The 19,394-nt window shown below is 35.6% G+C and overlaps 1 protein-coding gene across 6 annotated transcripts in view; it reads left to right on the forward strand.

Moving 5' to 3' along the window:
• The window catches only part of Tbc1d12 (TBC1 domain family member 12), an 87,798-nt gene extending 81,390 nt beyond the window's left edge, over positions 1–6,408 (forward strand). For 5 of the 6 annotated variants that reach the window (XM_058581099.1, XM_046450134.2, XM_058581103.1 and 2 more), the window contains 3 exons: positions 127–236; positions 2,815–3,073; positions 4,537–6,408. In XM_058581099.1, the coding sequence (XP_058437082.1) occupies positions 127–236; positions 2,815–3,073; positions 4,537–4,605 (438 nt within the window). In that variant the 3' untranslated portion in view covers positions 4,606–6,408. The remainder of the gene's footprint in view (positions 1–126; positions 237–2,814; positions 3,074–4,536) is intronic. The other variant, XM_058581100.1, reaches the window with a different exon arrangement.
• Positions 6,409–19,394: the final 12,986 nt, after the last annotated feature.

Below are 19,394 nucleotides of genomic sequence, written 5' to 3' on the forward strand. Positions count from 1 at the left end.
TGAATTTGAACTTGTGAAGACACAAAAGAGGTGCTAATAAACAAGATTTTCTATTAATGTTAAGAACTTAGTTCTATTTTTCTAGTGTATATTCTTTTATAACTTTATTGAATTTTCTGTCTGCAGATGTTGAAATATTTTGCAACATTTGAAGTTTTCTTTGAAGAAAATCTATCCAAACTATTTCTTCATTTCAAGTCTTATAGTCTTACACCAGACATATACTTGATAGACTGGTAAGTCATAATATACATAACAAATAATAATGAAAAGGAGATAAATTATATAACTTTTTCTGTGCTTAGGAAATATTGTAAATCTCATGCATAGGATCATACATATTAAAGAACCTTTCCTTAGAAATAGAGAAACTTCCACATTTTTATGGGGATGTATTGGATTAAGAGTATGGACTTGGCCAGGTCCACTGGCGCATGCCTGTAATCCCAGAAGCTCGGAAGGCTGAGGCAGGAGGATCGCAAGTTCAAAGCCAGCCTCAGCAAAAGCGAGGCCCTAAGGAACTCAGCGAGATCCTGTCTCTAAATAAAACATAAAAAGGACTGGGGATGTGGCTCAGTATTGAAGCGCCCCTGGATTCAATCCCTGGTACCCTCTGCCCCCACAAAAGTGTATGGACTCTGGGTTTAAGTCAGAATCTCTCAATTTGTGTTTCAGTTTCTTATCTATAAAAGGGATTAGTAATATTTATGTCTTCTGTTGTAGCTTTATATGTTTTATCTCTTTCAAGACCTCGCATGCGCTAAGCTCTCAGAGTCAGTTGCTATTTATTATTTTTAACACACAAGGGCTTATAATAGTTTTGATAGTGTTTATTTACCAAGGGCTGTTTTTCAAAACTTTATCCAGATTTCTGACAGAAGAATGATGCCTTATCTAGGTGCTTCATCTTTCCAATTCAAGATCTGTTGGAACTTAGAGCAGTAGCCAATTGATTGTAGAATGATGGGTGAACATTTTGAAAAAGATGGAACAGTCGATCTTAAGATAGTTTTGACAAGAGTACACATGGTAGTTTAGACTTTAAGACCTAGTCATTCAAAATCACTTAAGTAGTATTAAGCTTTAATATAGAAAAATAAATAAGTGATGTTATTGATCAAATATGATATTTTCCCACTTATTTGGACCTTTTGGGACCTCCTCCTCCTCCTTTTTTTAAATATGTGTGTGTGTGTGTGTGTGAGAGAGAGAGAGAGAGAGAGAGAGAGAGAGAGAGAGAGAGAGAGAAAAGGAGGGAGGGAGGGAGGGGGATTGGGGATTGAACATAGGGCCTTGTTAGGAAAGCTTTTTTAAAAATTTCATTTTGAGCACCAGGCTAGTGATCCTCCTGCTTCAGCCTCCCTAGTAGCTAAGAATACAAACCTGTAATTCCAGCTTGGGCCTTCTTCTACTCAGGCTTTTTAAAAAAAAAACTTGAGTTAATTTTCAATGTATGCTCTTCCATTTTCACTAGGAATATTAGAGTTCTTCCCAAGATAATGGGAGAGGATTTTATATCATGAAACCCAGAGAATTGAGATCAAATACTAATTCTGTGAGGAAGGGGTGGAAAGAAACCCTTAATTTAAGAAGTAGAGATGAACTTTTATTTCACTACCCTTGTTGAACTTATTACATACAAATCCCAGAATCATTTTTTCAAGATAAGAATGAGTAACTGGCAGTTCTAAATTTTTGTTTGTTTTGTTTTGTGGGAGAGCCTTTAGTTCCCTTCAGATTCCATCAGCCCTACCTCAAACTAATCAGGGAAAAAAGTTGTATCATGGACTGGATTGGTGGAGTGCTTGCCTAGCATGTATTGAGGCACTGGGTTCGATTCTCAGCACCACATGTAAATAAAATAAAGGTCCATCGACAACTTTAAAAAATAATTTTTAAAAAGTTGTGTCCTTTTATTTGCTAAGGCAATTTTAAGACAAGTCTTCTAGTACCTATTCTCCTACTTCCCAAACCAGAATGCCACCTGATGCACCATTGGATAAAGAATAACACGGTCAGACACTGTTAGAAAGGACAAGAAAAGCCATTTTGGTGATTCTATTGGAAAGGAAGTAATAAGTAAAGCTTGGTAGAGGAGCAAACAAAACAATGGATGTTTGCTGGAAGGGGAAGTGAATTATTATAAGGTTTTATTAGGTTACTAAAGATGATATCTAGCTTCCTTATACACTAACAATAAGTAATTTTTATTGAACATTCCTTTTCCTTTTTCTTTTTTTCTCTCTCCCTTTCTTTTTTCTTTTTGGTGATGAAATTCAACCCAGGGCCTTGCATATGTTAAGCATGCATTGTCACGGAGCTATACCCCCAGCCATGAATATTTCTTATGTGCTTAGACACCACTCCAAACACTTTGTATTTATTAATTCCTTTAATTTTCAAGGCAATCCTAAGGTAGAAAGTATTATTATTTTTTAGTTTACTAACGAGGAAACTGAGGCACAGCAAGGCTAAATATCTTGGTCAAGGTCAAGTAACTCAGTGGCAAATTGAAAATTCAAACCCAGATTCCATACCCTTACCACTACACTATTATACTAATCTGGAGTTTGTATTAGGCTTTGTCTTTATGTAAGATTGTGAATTCACATAATTTTATTATTTATTACTTAATTTTCCATTATTCAAGTTTAGGGAATAAGCCATATTATTTGCTGTTGTAGCCCTAATTTTTTTAATTGAACTACAGACCACAATAATCATTTATTTATCATCATTTTTTTATAAAGATGCTTAATGAGTGAATGAATTAATAATGAAAAACTTCAAGACTATTTTTCCTCCTAATTTTAGGATCTTTACACTCTATAGCAAGTCACTACCACTTGATCTGGCCTGTCGAGTCTGGGATGTATTTTGCAGAGATGGAGAGGAATTTTTATTTAGGACTGGATTAGGAATCCTCCGATTATATGAAGATATTCTCCTACAGATGGATTTTATTCATATAGCACAGTTTCTAACTAAATTACCAGAAGATATCACATCAGAAAAGCTCTTCAGTTGTATTGCAGCCATTCAGATGCAGAATAGCACCAAAAAATGGACTCAGGTAGAATGGCACTTTAAAGTTTGTAATCGATATGCTAAAATAATCAGTTGGCTTCTTGTAAAAAAGTTATATATTTCTGAAATGTTAGTGTATGAGTTCAAAAATGTAATATCTTTAAAAAATAATTTTGGGCTGGGCATGGTGGCACATGCCTGTAATCCCAGTCGCTCAGGAGGCTGAGGCAGGAGGATTTCGAGTTTAAAGCCAGCCTCAGCAACTTAGCAAGGCCCTAAATAACTCAGTGAGATTCTGTCTCTAAGTAAAATACAAAAAAAGGGATGGGGATGTGGTTCAGTGGTTGAGTGCCCCTGGATTCACTCCCCAGTACCAAAATAATAATAATAATAATTTAGGGCTTTGAGATTTGGTGCTGGGGATTGAACCCACAGCCTTGTGCATGCAAGGCAAGCAATCTACCAACTAAGCCATATCCCTAGCCCTCAATAATTTGGGGCTTTGAAAAAGCAAGAATGTAAAATAGATTATCTTTCTTCTACATGTCCAAATTTATAGCTTTATTTTTATGTAAGTTCAGTAGTACTTTTTATTGAACTTCAAATCACAATGATCATTTGTTTAGCAGAGCTGTTAAATAATTACTTAGAGGGTCTGGGGTTGTGGCTCAGCGGTGAAGTGCTTGCCTAGCACGTGCGAGGTGCTGGGTTCAATCCTTAGCACCACATAAAAATAAATAAATCAAATAAAAGTATTATGTCCACCTACAACTAAAAAAATATTTTTAAAAATTACTTAGATATCTGAAATAAACAATGATTTTATTAAACATCTGCTATGTACTAAAGGTTGGCAGTAGAAAGACTCTAATATATAATCGTGGCTTTCTTTTTTTTTTTTTTGGTACCAAGGATTGAACTCAAGGGCACTCAACCACTGAGTCACATCTCCAGCCCTATTTTGTATTTTATTTAGAGACAGGGTCTCACTGAGTTGCTTAGGGCCTTGCTGTTGCTGAGGCTGGCTTTGAACTTGTGATCCTCCTGCCTCAGCCTCCCAAATGGCTGGGATTATAGGTGTGCACCATTGCACCCATCTTAATCATGGATTTTTTGACTGTATTGTTTGTGAAGGGAAATAACAGTGGTCTAAGTTAGGTGACATAAAAGAAGCATTATGTCTTGATCTATTAATGATACAGACAATTGGCACTATAAGTGCACAGATTTATTGCTTATGAAAATGGACTGTAGGAATGACTGTTGGTCCAGAAAATGTTCTGTTACTAAATACTAATATAAGAATATTTGGCAATTGATGAAAATTGGAATTGAATCATATTCCATAAAATTAGGTTTAAAAAAATTGGGATTTGAGAATGAAAAAATTTCAGGGATAATTAAATGTACTAAAGATTTTTCATGTTTATATGCTATAGTTATTTAATCTGTCACTTTAATCTGGGTGGTAGATCTTGAGGACTAATCTTTATTTTATATAATTTCCAGGTCTTTGCATCTGTAATGAAGGATATTAAAGAAGGAGACAAGAACAGCAGTCCTGCTCTGAAAAGCTAATCTTAAAAATTAACAGACTAACTGAAATATAAAAAATGTAGGTTTTTTCGGGAGGTGGGGGGTGGTGAAAGTTTTCTGTGTTCTATGTAAAAAGCATGAAAGAAAATTGTTGGAGAATCTAAAAGAATCAAGAGGTGGAAACTGCTGATTTTAAATTCCATGGCTGAAGCAAAGGAAATAAGGAATTTCTTAACAGTATTAATAAAAAAAGTATTTTGTAGGGAGAGCCATTTTTCAGAGGAAAAAGTCTAAATGGTTATTACATACTCCATAATTTGGAGTAAACAGTTTAATGCAATAAATTTTTAAAATAGCTTCAAAGATACTTCGAATTTTTACATCTTTTCTTTTTTAACAATTACCACAAAGGCACTATGGAGGTCACTTAGGATTGTTAAATACTAATTTAACCTCTGAAATACTATAGTATGGTATTATCTCCAGTTCTGACCATTTGCAGATATTTTAGACCAAGAATTAGCAACTTTGATTGTAAACTAAGTCACTGAAATTGTTTATCTTTGTTCACAGGTTGGGGCAAATTTAAATTATCTGGGAACTGGAACATTAGTAGGAGATTGTTTCTTGTTTAAATGTTTTCGCACAGTATTGTGTCTATTCGTTTTTGATGGGAAATTCTTTTTCTTCCTTAAAGAATTCTTACCATTCAAATATCTGTAGTCTTTCTGTTCTAGTATAACAAATTGTTCACCTAGTAATTTAACATTAAGAAAACTAAATAACTGATAAAAAGGAAGTTATTTGCACTTTAATGGACTGAAGACTTGACTTTGGGATTAAAGTCCAAAAATATAATGAGATTTTTCACTGGTTAGAGTAAAAATTAATGAATTCTGAGAGTTCTTAAATAGCATACTACTTGATAAGACTTTAAAATTTTTAGTTAAAATTCCTCCTCTGTCTGTAGAAACAAAATTTGTTAATTCCAGTTTGAAAATTGAAATCTTATATGTAGCTAAGGTTTATTCCTTGTGAAACACTATGCATAAGGTGTTTTTTTGTAATCAGTGGAAATAAGAGTAAAAGAAAAAGGTAAAAATAATTTTTTAATCTGATGGCATAGCAGATAAATTATTAATCATTGATAAATTGGCATTAAATTTTTTATGTTTAATTTTCAAACCTGAACTAAATCACTCGAGTTTTATGAGTATATGTATAACATACTATTCAGTTAATAATTTATAATGTTTTATGTTGCAGTGTGGTTTGAAAGAAAACCTAAGCACACTGTTTCTGTTAGTGGTATATGTATAGTCTTTAAACTAACAAATCTGAGAGTCTTGTTAGTGTAGTGACTGCCTCTTTAGAAGTATGGGACCAGAGAGTACCGGTATATTTTACCCTATGGGTCCTTCTAGCCTAGAGATTACTAGTGGAATCCTCAGAAGTTAACCCCATCATAGAGGCTGGCTTGGTGGAAACTGGTAGTTTAATAAAATATTAAGGGAGTACCCAGAGTCTTAATAGGTTTCAGGATGGCCTTGTAAGTCTGGTAACTATTTCCTTGGTATTGGTGACCCTAATAAAGGGGATGTAACCTCTGGCTGTAATCTCATTGAGATTATACTACCTGCCTAAATTTAATCTTACTTTTATGCATTCATTTCCTGAATTGGACCTAAGTTACTATATTTCTTTTTCTTATTTTTTTATTATTGTACAGTTTGTTTACCTTTCAAGTGTAAATGTATATATACATATATATAATGTAAATACAAGGATTTCACTAAAAACCACTAGTAACAATTCCCATGTAAATAAAACTTGCAAGCAGAGTAACTACTTGAAATGAGTCTTCATTACTTTGGGAATATCTGTTTAGTTAACTACATCTGGAGAAGAAAAGGAATATACATCTTTGGGGAAGAAAGGCCAAGTTTCTCTTCCAAGGGATACACTTAGACTTCAGTCTTGAGACTTTCAGTACTGGCAGCTAAAATACTGTACTGTATCTCCTTTCTTTGAACCTTGTATACAGGCAATATGTGGTTATTCACATGGTCAGTGTACGGCAGTTTGTTTTTTGATTGAAATATTTGTGCAATTAAAAGTAACTTTTCTTAAAATATCCAAAATAATGTGAGATTTAATATGATGTTTTGGTTGCTTATGTATTCTCTCTCTCTCTCTCTCTCTCTCTCTCTCTCTCTCTCTCTCACACACACACACACACACACACACACACACACCTTAATTGTTGTGTGCCACCTGCCTTAATTGTTCTTTTAGCCCAGGTCTACACTACATTATTTAAATGCTATTAAGATTCCAATAACTAGTTTTAAAGTCAGATTTTGTTGATTTTTTTCCCACTGGTGACTTTCATGTAATGTTATTGGGTTGAGTATATTTGTCTTTACAAAAATTAGGTGCCACTTGTAAAAAAGCATTGAAATTTTCAAACCTTCTGACTTCAGGATAACAGCTTTCCTTGTAGCATAAGAACTAATGCTATCTTTTTTGTTTGTTTGTGTTTTGTTTTGTTGTGTTTTACAGTGATCAACTATAAATTACATTATTGGAGGGTATCATTCTAAAACATAAAATAGTCATGGAATAATTTATCCTACTTCATAAAGTCATATAGTTGTTTTGACTTTTCATTTCCTATTTGGATAAAATTAGATTTGTTTGCATAAAATTAGATTCCAAGAGCATATTCAGATAGCAGGAGTTGGTATAAAAAGTTGCAAAAATGGTGTGAGGTAGCATTGGAAAATCAGATTTTAACTTGCCAACTAATTGACGGATAATGTTAGAACGTCTGGAAAACAAAGTGATTTTTGTACTGAGATCAGATTATTCTGCTGTTTGTTAAGCAGTGGCTGAAAGATGAATTCTCAAATGCAATGAAACCTTAATTATAAGTTTATTTTTACACAACATGTAAAAAACTAAAATTAAGTAGAAATTTAAAAAACATATCAGAGCAATTAGCCTCTTCAGTGAGGTAGTCTTACATTTTAAAAATAGTTTGCTTACTAAGAGTGTAATTGCTGTAGAAGTGGGGTACATGCAAAGTAGGATTAATGAAGTGTAAGGGCTGGGGTTGTGGTTCAGTGTAGAGCACTTGCCAGCATGCCTGAGGCACTGAGTTTGAGCCCCAGCACCACATTAAAAACAAAAAAACAAAAACAAAACTAAATAGAATTAAATGCAGTAATACATATTAAGACCCCATATTATGTGCCAAGCACTGCCTTTTATTATTTTGTTAGGCTAAAGTTTTAAGGCCTGAGAAGTTAGCCAAGTTGCTTTTTCCCCCAGTTTACTATTCATATTAATTGTCTGTTGGACCCAATTAATGAAATTTTACTGTCTACATTTTATTTTCTAATAAACAACTGGGAAGGAAGTTTGCTTTGCAAAACTGTTTTGTTTGTTAACTATTTAAGTAAACAGTACTGTCAAAATTAAGATAAAATGAATTTTGTATTATTGTAATATATTTGGAAAATAATTTTTATAATAAAAATTTGGATGATAAACTAATACAGACTTGAGAGTATATAAAATTGACAACAGTGTGATATATACATTTGTTCTTGTTTTTAATCTCCACTTCAGCTCTGAAGTGGTGCTTCAAATTTTTCTTATCTAGGAAATATTGATAATTTTATAAGCAGATGATGTATTTTGATTGCTACATAAATCCCAAGACATTTTAATTTTCATCTATAGCCTTAAGAAAATTTGAAAGGGAAATATTTACTTGATTAAAACCATTGTAAATTTGTAAAAAGCTCTGAATGTCAGTGTTTGGACTTTAATTTCAACTGAGAAGACATATTGGAGAGTATGTGAATGATAAGATTTATTCTAGTCTTAAATTGTATCAAATGATTTTAAATTAATTATATTTTGGGGCTGGGGAGATATAACTGGGTGGTAAAACATGTGCTTATTAGTATGTACAAAGCCCAGGGTTTGGTCCTTAGCACCAAACACAACAAAACCAAAAAACCAATTGTATTTCAGTGAGCTAAACTGCATTAGTCATAGAATTTCTTCTGACTTAATTTTTAAAACTACTATGTGAGCCCTTAAAAAATGAATGTTTCATCAAATTTTTAATGAGACTGCATGTTTTATGATCTTTTAAAATTTTAAATCAACCCTATCATTTCTTGCTCAAGATCCTCCAATGGATTATAATAAATTCCTTAAATAATAAAAAAACCAAACTTTTGGGCTAGTGATATAGCTCAGTTGTAGAGTGCTTGCCTAGCATGCATGAGACCCTGTGATTCCCACTACTGAAAAAAAGAAAAAAAAATCCAAACTATCCAAACTTTTTGTTCTTGTCTATGAGATCCTACTTGTCTAATCTCTGTCCTTCACCCAGGATGGAATTTTTGCCATTTTTTCTACCTCAAGTTTTGCTTTTCCCTCTGGAAAGTTCTTTGCTAGGTCTTTTTATGGTTTATATTCTTTCAGGTCTCTGCTTAATGCACTTGCTCAGAGAATTTTTCTCTAAATATCTATACTCTCAGCCTTATTTTGTTTCTAGTTGTCTAATAATATCTATGACATCACTAAGCGACATTATTGTATATAGTTGTTGCTTCCACTATAGTATAAACCATGAGGTCAGAAATATTGTCTTTATAATATACTTTCTAAATGATAATATCCCAAATAGTGCCAGGCACTATCTGTGATAGATATAGATAACTAGATTATTTATTTTGGTTCATCCTCATTGAATTTTTCTTTCATTTAAAATTTTTGCTTTAGAGAGATTATGTACTTCAGAACCCAAATCAAATTATTTCTGGCTCAGGAATTTTAATATTTAAAATCTGGGTAGAAGAAAATGTTACTAGGAGAGGTCAGAAATAGGAGTATTGGCTAGGGGTGGAGCTCAGTGGTAGATTGTTTGCCTAGCACGTATAAGGTCCTGGGTTCAAACCCCAGCAAAATGTGTGTGGGTGCAGGTGCATGTGTGCACACACACACACACACATACACCAAAAAGAATATATCAGAAGACTATGAAGTCAGAAAAAAAGGGACAAGAGTATTTACATGGAGTGATTAGAAGTGTTATGGTGATAGATCTAAACACATTTTTTTAAAAAGGAAGGCATATAAGTGACCAACACGAATATGAAAAAAAATGTTCAATATCATATTACTAATCAGGGAAGTGCAAATCAAAACTAAAAAGATTATTATCTCACTAAGTTAGAATGGCTATTATAAAAAAGAAGTGCTGGTGAGGATGTGGAGAAAAGGGAAATCTTGCATAGCATACACTGATAGGAATATAAATTAGTATAGCCATTATGAAGAACAGTATGGAAATTCTTCAAAAATTTAAAAGTAGCTGAGCATGGTGGCACACACCTGCAATCACAGAGAGGCTAAGGCAGGGGATTGCAGTTTGAGGCCAGCCTCAGCAATTTAGCAAGGTCCTAAGCAATTTAGCAAGACTGTCTCAAAAACAAAGATGGGGGGCTGGGGGTATAGTGAAGTGGTAAAGCACCCCTAGGCTAAATTCTCAGTATTAAAAATAAAAAGGGCTGGAGATGTACCCAGTACCAACACACACACATACATACATACAATTAAAAATAGAACTATGAGCCGGCATATGCCTGTAATCCTAGTGGCTCAGGAGGCTGAAGTAGAGGATCTTGAGTTCAAAGCAAGCTCAGCAACAACAAGGTGCTAAGCAACTCACTGAGACCCTGCCTCTAAATAAAATACAAAATAGGTCTGGGGGTGCTTCAGTTTAACCCCAAGTACCCACCTCCCAAAAAAATAGAACTATGATGTAGCAATGCTGCTAGTGGGTATATATATACAAAGGACTTCCAAAGCTGGGGATATAGCACAGTGGGTAGAGTGCCTGCCTTGCATGCACAAGGCCCTGAGTTCAATCCCCAGCTCCACAAAACAATAATAAAAAACCCAGTATGATTCACAATAGCCAAGAAATGCAAATAATATAAATTTCTATCAGTGGATGAGTGGATAAGAAAAATGTGATACACGTATACACACAATGGAGTTATCAATAAATGAATGAGATTACACACAATGGAGTTAGCCACAAAATGAATGAGATTCTTTTTTTAGGACAAAATGAATAGAACTGGAGATTATTATGTTAAAGTGGGATTAGCCAGGCTCAGAAAGAGGTACCTTATGATCTCATTCAAATGGAATCTAAAAAAGTTGATATCACGGGCTGGGGATTATGGAGCTCAGTTGGTAGTGTACTTGCTTTCCACACACCAAGCCCTGGATTCCCGCCCCAGCACCAAAAAAAAAAAAAAAAAAAAAAAAGTTGCTATCAAACTGGCTGGGGGTAAGAGAGCTTGCTTAGCATGTGTGGCCCTGGGTTCCATCCTGAGAACCACAAACGAAAAGTCAATCTCACATAAATTGAAAGAAGAATTATAAGTACCAGAGGTTGGGAGAGTAGTTGGGAGGGAGGAATGGGGAAAGGTTGACTAACAGGTACTAAGTTACAGTTAGATGGGAAAAAGAAGTTCTGGTGGGTTTTTTTTGTTTTGTTTTGTTTTGTTTTTGTTGTTGTTGTACTGGGATTGAACCCAAGATGCTTTACCATTGGCCACATCCCCAACCCTTTTTATGTTTTATTTTGAGACAGGATCTCACTAAGTTGCTAAGGCTTGTTTTGAACTTGTGATCCTTTTGCCTCAGCCTCCCAAGTCACCAGAATTAAAAGTTATGCCACCATGTCTGGCAGTTCTGGTGTATATGTAAAATATATGCAATATATTTTAAAGCTAGAAGAAAAGATTCTGTTTTTTTCACTGGAGGGGGTCCAAAGAAGTCCTGGAGAGGGGAACCTCAACTTAGAACAACCAGATCTTCATCTTTCAATAGAAAATAATTTTGGCATGTGTGAGACATTGAGGCACAGATTTATTTAGAAAAGCAAGAAGTATTCTTAAGGAAGAAGCAATCTAAAGAGTGGGAAGCAAGCTATTTCAAGAGTGAGAAATGCTTTTGGGGTCTTGAGACTTTCTTCTTTCTTTTTTTTTCCCCTTATTTATTTACTTATTATTTTTTTATATGGTGCTAAGGATTGAACCCAGTGCTTCATACATATCAGGCAAGCGCTCTACTACTGAGCCACAACCCCAGCCCCAATTTCCCAGAAATTTGGGAGTGACAGACTTAGGAGAAAAACTGGCTTGGAACAAAAGTATGAGAAACAAAACACGAAGCTTTCAAAATTTTTAATAGTTTCCTTTCCCTTCTCTTTTCTACTAGTTTTTAACTTTTTTCTGTCCTACCTCATTTTACCATAAAGAAGTGATAATTGGGATTTCACCCTGATTTGAATATTACATAATATGTAGATGTATCAAAACATCAGTGATGGGTTGGGGTTGTGGCTCAGCGATAGAGTGCTCACCAGCACTTGCGAGGCCCTGGGTTTGATTCTCAGCACCACATAAAAATAAATAAAAAAATAAATAAAGTGAATGTATTGCATCCAACTACAACTAAAATAATAAAATGTAAAAAAAAACCCCACAAAACATCTGTGGTGCCCTATAAACGTACAATTTTTATGTATTGGTTTAAAAAAATTTAAAGAACTCACATGCAATAAGGTTGATATACAGTAGATTTTACAACATAGATATAGGTCATTGATTACCTTAGTGTGTGCAACTTTGGTGTGTGTTGAGTTGTAGCAACCAGTGAGATGGTAGAAAAATCAGAGCGGGGCAAGAAATTAAAGAATGCCAGTATAGATAATTCTAAAGCTACAAAGGAAAGAGAGAGCAGATATTAGTTTTTTTTTTTTAATGGGAAAGAAGTATTTGAATACTAATGGAGAAGATTCAGTAGAGGTTTAAGAACCAAAGAATGAAATACTATGTAATCTAAGAATCCTGAAATGGGCTGCAGGGAGTTGGATCTGGAATACAACATGAGGGAAAGTGGAAAAGGTACACAGATGCTATATTTATAGTTTGGTGTTGGGAAGCTGAGGGAATTCTGTCTTGAAGCTGTTGTTTATTTTGTGAGGCAGGAAGGTGGGTCATCTAGTATGTAAGCAAGAGGAAGGGTAATTTGGTTTTGTTTTGATTTCTATGATTGGGAGGATGATGAAGCCATTCATATGAAAAGGATCTTATAAGAAGACATTTTTGTGTGGGCAGAAAAAAAAATAATGACTTGAATCAGAAGAAAAATCTCAATGACTGATCTGACCTTTTGTGTCACTTCCTCTTGCCAACTCTAATTCGGTCATACTGGCCTTCTCTCATACTTGAACATGCCCAGTCTTATTCCTGCCTTATATTCTTTGACTAGCTAGTTACTGCTTGGATTATTCTTCCCCTGACTGGTTGGTTCACTCTTTAGAGACCCAATCTAAAATAACCACTCAGTTATTCTCACCCTATTCTAATATGTTGCAGAGTATTGCCCCCAATATTTTTCTTTTCTTTTTTCTTTTTTGCAGTACTGGGGATTGAACCCAGGAGTGCTTCATCACTGAGTTACATCCCCAATCAATTTTTAAAATTTTGAGACAGGGTCTAACTAAGTTACCCAGGCTGGCCGGCCTCCAATCTGTGATCCTTTTGACTCTCCCCACCTCACTGAATAATAGGCATGTGCCACTGTGCCTGGCCTTAAATCTTGAAATGTTAAGTTCCATATCTGCAGAGATTTGTTTTATCTAGTTCTTGTTGTTGTATACCTACTATTAACATTTCTAGGTATCCTGGAAGCATCCGAACTAAGCCCTTGAGAGTGGATGAACAAAACTTTTCTCAGCCACTGAGGGACAAATTTGTGTTAGGAGATGCCCAATGCCCTTTTATTAACAAGTATGGGGCCAGGGGAGATATCTGTCCTTTGAAAATCAAATGCATTTGTTCTCAACTCTATCTCCTGTGGTTGGACAATTCCCCACTTGCTGAGGAACTAGAAGGAAAGCTGAGCTTATGCTACAGAGCAGATGCTGATGCAAGAACAAAGTATATAGAGAAAAGCAACATATGGAGAAAAGATTTTGGAAAGTGGGACAAAACTGAGTTTAAAAGAAGGAAATATTTTCAAAAACCTCATAAAAATCAGTGTTCAAAAATCAGGTTTGGTGGTGCATGCCCAGTGCTCTTGGGAGGCTGAGGCAGGAGGAACAAAAGTTGAAAGCCAGCCTCAACAACTTAGCAAGGCCCAAAGCAATTTAGCGACACCCTATCTCAAAATTAAAAAAGAAAAAAGGGTTGGGGATGTGACTCATTGGTACAGTGCCTCTGGATTCAATCTCCAGTAACACCCTGCAGCAGCCCTGCCAAAAAAAAAAAACCAAACAGGGCTGAGCTGATGGTGCATGTCTATAATTCCAATAACTTAGGAGGCTAACAGAGGCAGGTGGATGGAATATTTGGGGTCGAGGGAGGTGGGGGAAGTGTCAGGAAATGATATTGGCCAAATTATAGCTATACTGTATTCATGTATGAATACATAACAACTTATGTGCAACTACAATGCACCAATAAAAATGTGGGGGTAAAAAGCATATAAAACTTGAAGAAAATTCCGTATTTTGAGAGAGAGAAGAAGAGGGAGCACATGGAAATAAATTTTATTTCAGTGTATTTAAAAAAAAATATTTGAGGCCACACTGGGCAACTTAGTGAGACTCAGTCTCAAAAGAAATTTAAAAAAGGCTGGGGGTGTAGTTCAGTGATACAGCGCCCTCAAGTTCAATCCCCAATATCACAAAAAGAAAAAAAGTTATCTATTAACAGAAGCTATGTTTTGTTATTTTTTGGTACTGGGGATTGAACCCAGGGATGCTTTACCACTAAGCTACAACCCTGGCCCTTTTCATTTTGAGACAGGGTCTCCCTAAATTGCTGAGAGTGGCTTTGAACTTAGCCTAAGTGCTATAGGCGTGCGCTACAACTTGCGGCAACAGAGCCTACATTTTCACTTGAGAAAATATTGCACTAAGAGTCAAAAGGCTTGGATTGGACTTCTGTTTTATCAGCGCAACTGTAGGCTTCTGCACAGAAAGTTATCCCCTCCAGCATCAGTTCTCTCACCTGATGTAGGAATAGAGGAATCCGCTTTGCTAGTTTTAGCATTGTCATGAGGCTGCTAAATATGGTTCTTATGGACATGCTTTGTAAACTCTTAAATTATTGTACACATTCATTAAAGTAGGTGGAGTCAGAAATGAAGGAAACAAGAAATGAAGGCACTGTACCACTGAGTCACATCCCCAACCCTTTTTTCTTTTTTAATTTTTTAATTTCCTTCATTTCTGACTCCACCTACTTTAATAAAGGGAAGGTCCAAAGGATTGCAGACAAGGTGGAATGAAATCTTAAGTTTGTGACAAGAAAGTGATAGACCCAACCTGATCTTTTCTTAAAATTGGGAGCCATCTTGCCACAAAACCATGAAAAGATAATTTCAGCTTTACTATAAATTATTGCAAATTCTGAACCTGCTTGGAATGCCTGCCCGTGCCTTGAACTCACCCATGCCTGGCTCTCTGACCAGATAGCAGCCCTCTCTGAACTCTTAGTGATGCCTCACAAATCTTGGCCTTCCCTGGACAGACAATGACCCTCTCTGAGGCTCTAATGACCCTCATAAATTCTGATGTTGGGGCCAGCAAAAAATGTAAACTACCATTCGTGTGATGCTCGTCAGAGTTCTGTTATCTGTAACCCCCCTTTGTGTAACTTTCTGGGCTATAAAGCTGGGCTGCAGGAAAGCTGCTGCTGCTGTCTTGTTTCCCTGTGGTTTTGGGTGGGAGAGGCAGCCCAGCCGGTTGAAATAATAAGCTTGCTTTAATTTGATTTTAATTGGAGTCAGTGGTCTTTTCTTGCATCCTAGTCTAACATTTTGGAGTTCTCCAGCGAGATGACCCTGCCAGACCAGACCACAAGACCAGACTGCTGGAAATTCTAAAGCCGGCCTTCGCTCCAGGGCTCTGGGCTGGAGAGCCACTCTAGGGGGTGCGCATCTTGAGACGTTCCAAGGCCTCGGAGTGAGCCTCAGTCCCTGGAGCACTGCAGTGAACTGCCGCACTAAAACAATTAGCAAGCACCTGGTGGAGGCGGCCTCCATAGGTAAGTGGCGCCTTTATAACATCTGGTATCCAGTTAAGGGAGATTTCTTCTGATGACAGAGAGGTGGCCTGGCGAGGCTCACATATACTCCTGTCTGGGACAGTAACGAGAAATCGTTCTGTCCTCTGTTCTGTTCTGTAGGGAATTCCTCTGGAAGGGTAGAGAGGTGCCGTTGGGCACGCACACTCTCCTACCCCGGAGCTTTAGCAAGACGTTGCATTGCTCCTCTGTTTTTCTGTTTCGGCGCTGGGTTTCTGTTTTCTTGTGTTTTGTTCTGTGTTCTGTATGTTTTTTGTTTGTTTGTTTTTGTGCCTTTTGTTGTGTGACTTCTGTGGTAAAAACTTAAGGATATTGGACATTAAAATGGGTAATAAAGCAAGTAAGCCTGACACCCCTTTGGACTGTGTTTTAAGAAACTGCAATGAACTTTACCCCCCTTTGTTAAACAGAATGAGAGAAGACCCTAGCTGGCTGCCTGGAGCACACCACACCCACTGCAGAGGGCAATACCTACTGGGGATCTAAGAACTGAGTATCTCCCAGATTCACAAGTGAAACTCCTTTAAAACCCCTTGTCCCTCCAGATCAAGAGTCACAACCTTTGGGCAGAGTCCCCTGTGTTTCTCCTTTGTTAGCAAAGCAATAAACCTCCCTTTTTCTTTTTCTCAAAACCCTGTCCTCATTATTAAATTGGCATTAATTGGCTTCAAGGTCAGGAATGGAACTTTCAGTGACAAATTTTGACACCTCAGAGGGAACTCTAAAGGAGCCCCGGGAACTTTTTGAGAGCTGACTACTGAAATGTTAGGAGATATGGAGCGTGCCTGGGGTGGAACCGAACCAGAGGAGCTAATCCTGTAAGTAAAAGGAGGGACTGAGGGACTCCCAGCAGCTGCCAAAGCCCTGTTGCTTAGGGGAATTCCCTCCTTCCTTTCCTGCACTGTAAGGATTATGCCACCTCTGTCTTCTTAAAAAAAGAGAAAAAGAAAAAGGGAACACTAAATACAGTAAAGTCACCATGGAGACCCTTGATTTTACATTTCAGGTTGCCCCTCTGTGAAAACATCTGGTCCCCTTGTGGGGACATCTGTGGTGCCACTGGTGTAGGAGATTTTTCTCTTATCTGCTCTGTTTTAAAGATTTCTGTCAGCCATAGTCTGGAGCTCCTTTCTGTCTGTCCTGTGTCTTTGTTTCTGGCCCTTTAAGACATGTGCAATAGTGTGTTGATATTATAAATTGTTTCTTGGGAATGATCTTGGCTGAATGTGTGTCTAAAAGATGATGTTTTATTGTAACAATCTGGTATCTGAATGGGTTTCTGAAGCATTGCACAATCTTGCAGTTCAAAGTTGGGCTTAGTTAATTGTTTAGTTTATGATTTCAGATAATTAATGCCAGAGAACTTAAATACTTAGGATAGAAAACTAAAGAACTCTACTTCCAAGTTGGCAAGTAACTTCCCAATCATTCAGTTTTTTTTTCACCATTTTGAATTGGGTAGCCTGGGAAAAGGTCACTGTGTGTACCAGTGCATTAATTTGGACAAGGATAGTAAATCATAGTATGGTATCTGTTGACAAAACAAGATGTAAAGATATAAAATTTTGTGAATTTTATCTTAAACTTATATCATAATTTTCAACATCCGAACCTGAAAATTATGATTTATGGTTAAAATGCCTTAGGCCTGAGGTGTCTGCTCAGAATTGCAGGACTTATGTTGAAATGCAAATGAAAGAAGCCTGCAAGCTCAGTAGGAGACTGATCTGAGGCCTAAAAAAAAAAAAAAAAAAAAAAAGTAAATTGTATGGTATTTACTAATTAATGGCCAGTCATTTTTTCTAGGACTCTTGTTTTTTTTCTTAGATTCTGTATTTTTTTTGAGCTCATGATTTTGATCCTACAGACCTAGGTTCATGTTTTTCTGATCAGTTCTATCTTTGACCAACTCTGGAGTTTTTGAAACATTGCAATGGAGATTTCACCTGCAAAAAGCTACAAGGCCTTTACTATTGTTATGTGTGCACACTCGTGTTATGTGTTGTATGTCTATATATACATATGTCTGTATATCATATATATGATATACAAATTAACATATATAAGGAGTGCTCATAAAAACAAATTAAAAAAAAATTGATCCAAAGATCTTTAATTCACGTGATTTAAATGGTTCAATTTAAATTGGATAAACAGATAAAAATAAATGTCTTTAAATTTAAGCTTGTAAGTTTTTCTAGGTGTTCAAAAGAACTAATAAAATATTAATGTCTATAAAATGTCTAATATGCCTTGCTTCTAGGACTTTTCCTTCAACAAAAAATGTCTAGCACTGTTCAATACACTTGTTAATATTTTGATAAAATAAGTAAAGTAAATTTGATATGGGATTACTCATTCATGAGTACTTTTGTTAGATATCTGACTGATTTACTAAGGTCTGTATAAGTTTGTTTTTACAATCAGCCATGTGTTAAAGAGACAAAAATTTCTTAAAGCATAAGTTTACCCATAACATTGTGTTTATTAAGTTTTATTTTTTTCTAGAGCAAGCAACCATAAAAATTAAAACAACTGGTTAAATAAGAACTGTTATTTTAGAGCACTGTACTGTTATTTTTTTAAAAGCTAAACTTGGTTAATATAAAAACATCAATGTAATTGTGATGCTATTAATATGCTCATATCTTCCAGGTATACAAGTCTGTAAGGCAGAAACTTTAAAAGAGCATTATATCAAGCTGGTGTTCTGAAGTTGTATGGTAAAAAATATATTGGGGATTTATTTACCTGTTATCAATAAGATATGTAAAGTTTTATGTTACTTTTTACATTGGGGAACAATTTAAATGTATTTTTAAGTTAATGAGAGCCTAATCTATGTAAAGGTTAATATTGTAAAGCACAAAGTATTTTGCTATCTTTCCACAAAAGGTTAAAAACTTTCAGCCTTTCTTTAATTCATGTTTTAAATGTGATATCATATGGTGTTAGCTAATGTTCATGTGACCTCAAACAATTTATGTAAACTTTGAAAAATGATATTTAAAAAGCAAAGATCAGCTTTAGAACTAGAACACTTAGGATTTATGAAGAGCCCTGCCTTACCTGAGATAAGGTTCTGTGTTCCATCTTACCACATGTGAGAATGACTACAAAAGCAGTAGGCCAGATTTTAGTTCATTTAAAGTTATGTTCAAAAGTTGTTTTTTTCTGTCAAGATTACTAGGATCTCAAACAGGGGATATAATGTATAACTCAGCCAAAATTCAGGGTAGCTATTACACAAACTAAATGTTTTTACTCTTGTTAATTTTATTTTGTAATTTCCTTATAAGTGATCTAAAGATTCCCTGTTAGTGTTTTACAGAAGTGTTGCTTTAAGAACACAACATGGGTTAATTTAAGATAATAAGCCATCACCTACAAGACAGATAGGAAAATACAGATCCCAATTAATAAAAAAGATAAATAATTGTAAAGTTATAGACATTAAAGCCCAGTACTCTTAATATAAGGCTGTTAAAATTTATTTGCTGGATGTTTAAGATTAAGTTTTAAAATTAAAGTTAAATTAAAAGGGCCAGAAAAACCAATATTTGGCTCTTGTCCTCTGAGTCAGTCTGAATCCAGGGAACAGGGGACTTCTCTAAGGAGCTTTTGCAACTCTGGGCC

This window comes from Marmota monax, unplaced genomic scaffold (assembly GCF_021218885.2).
Source record: "Marmota monax isolate L192 unplaced genomic scaffold, Marmota_monax_Labrador192_F-V1.1 WCK01_AAM20220418_F8-fsc00004, whole genome shotgun sequence".
Taxonomy (NCBI): Eukaryota; Metazoa; Chordata; class Mammalia; order Rodentia; family Sciuridae; genus Marmota; species Marmota monax.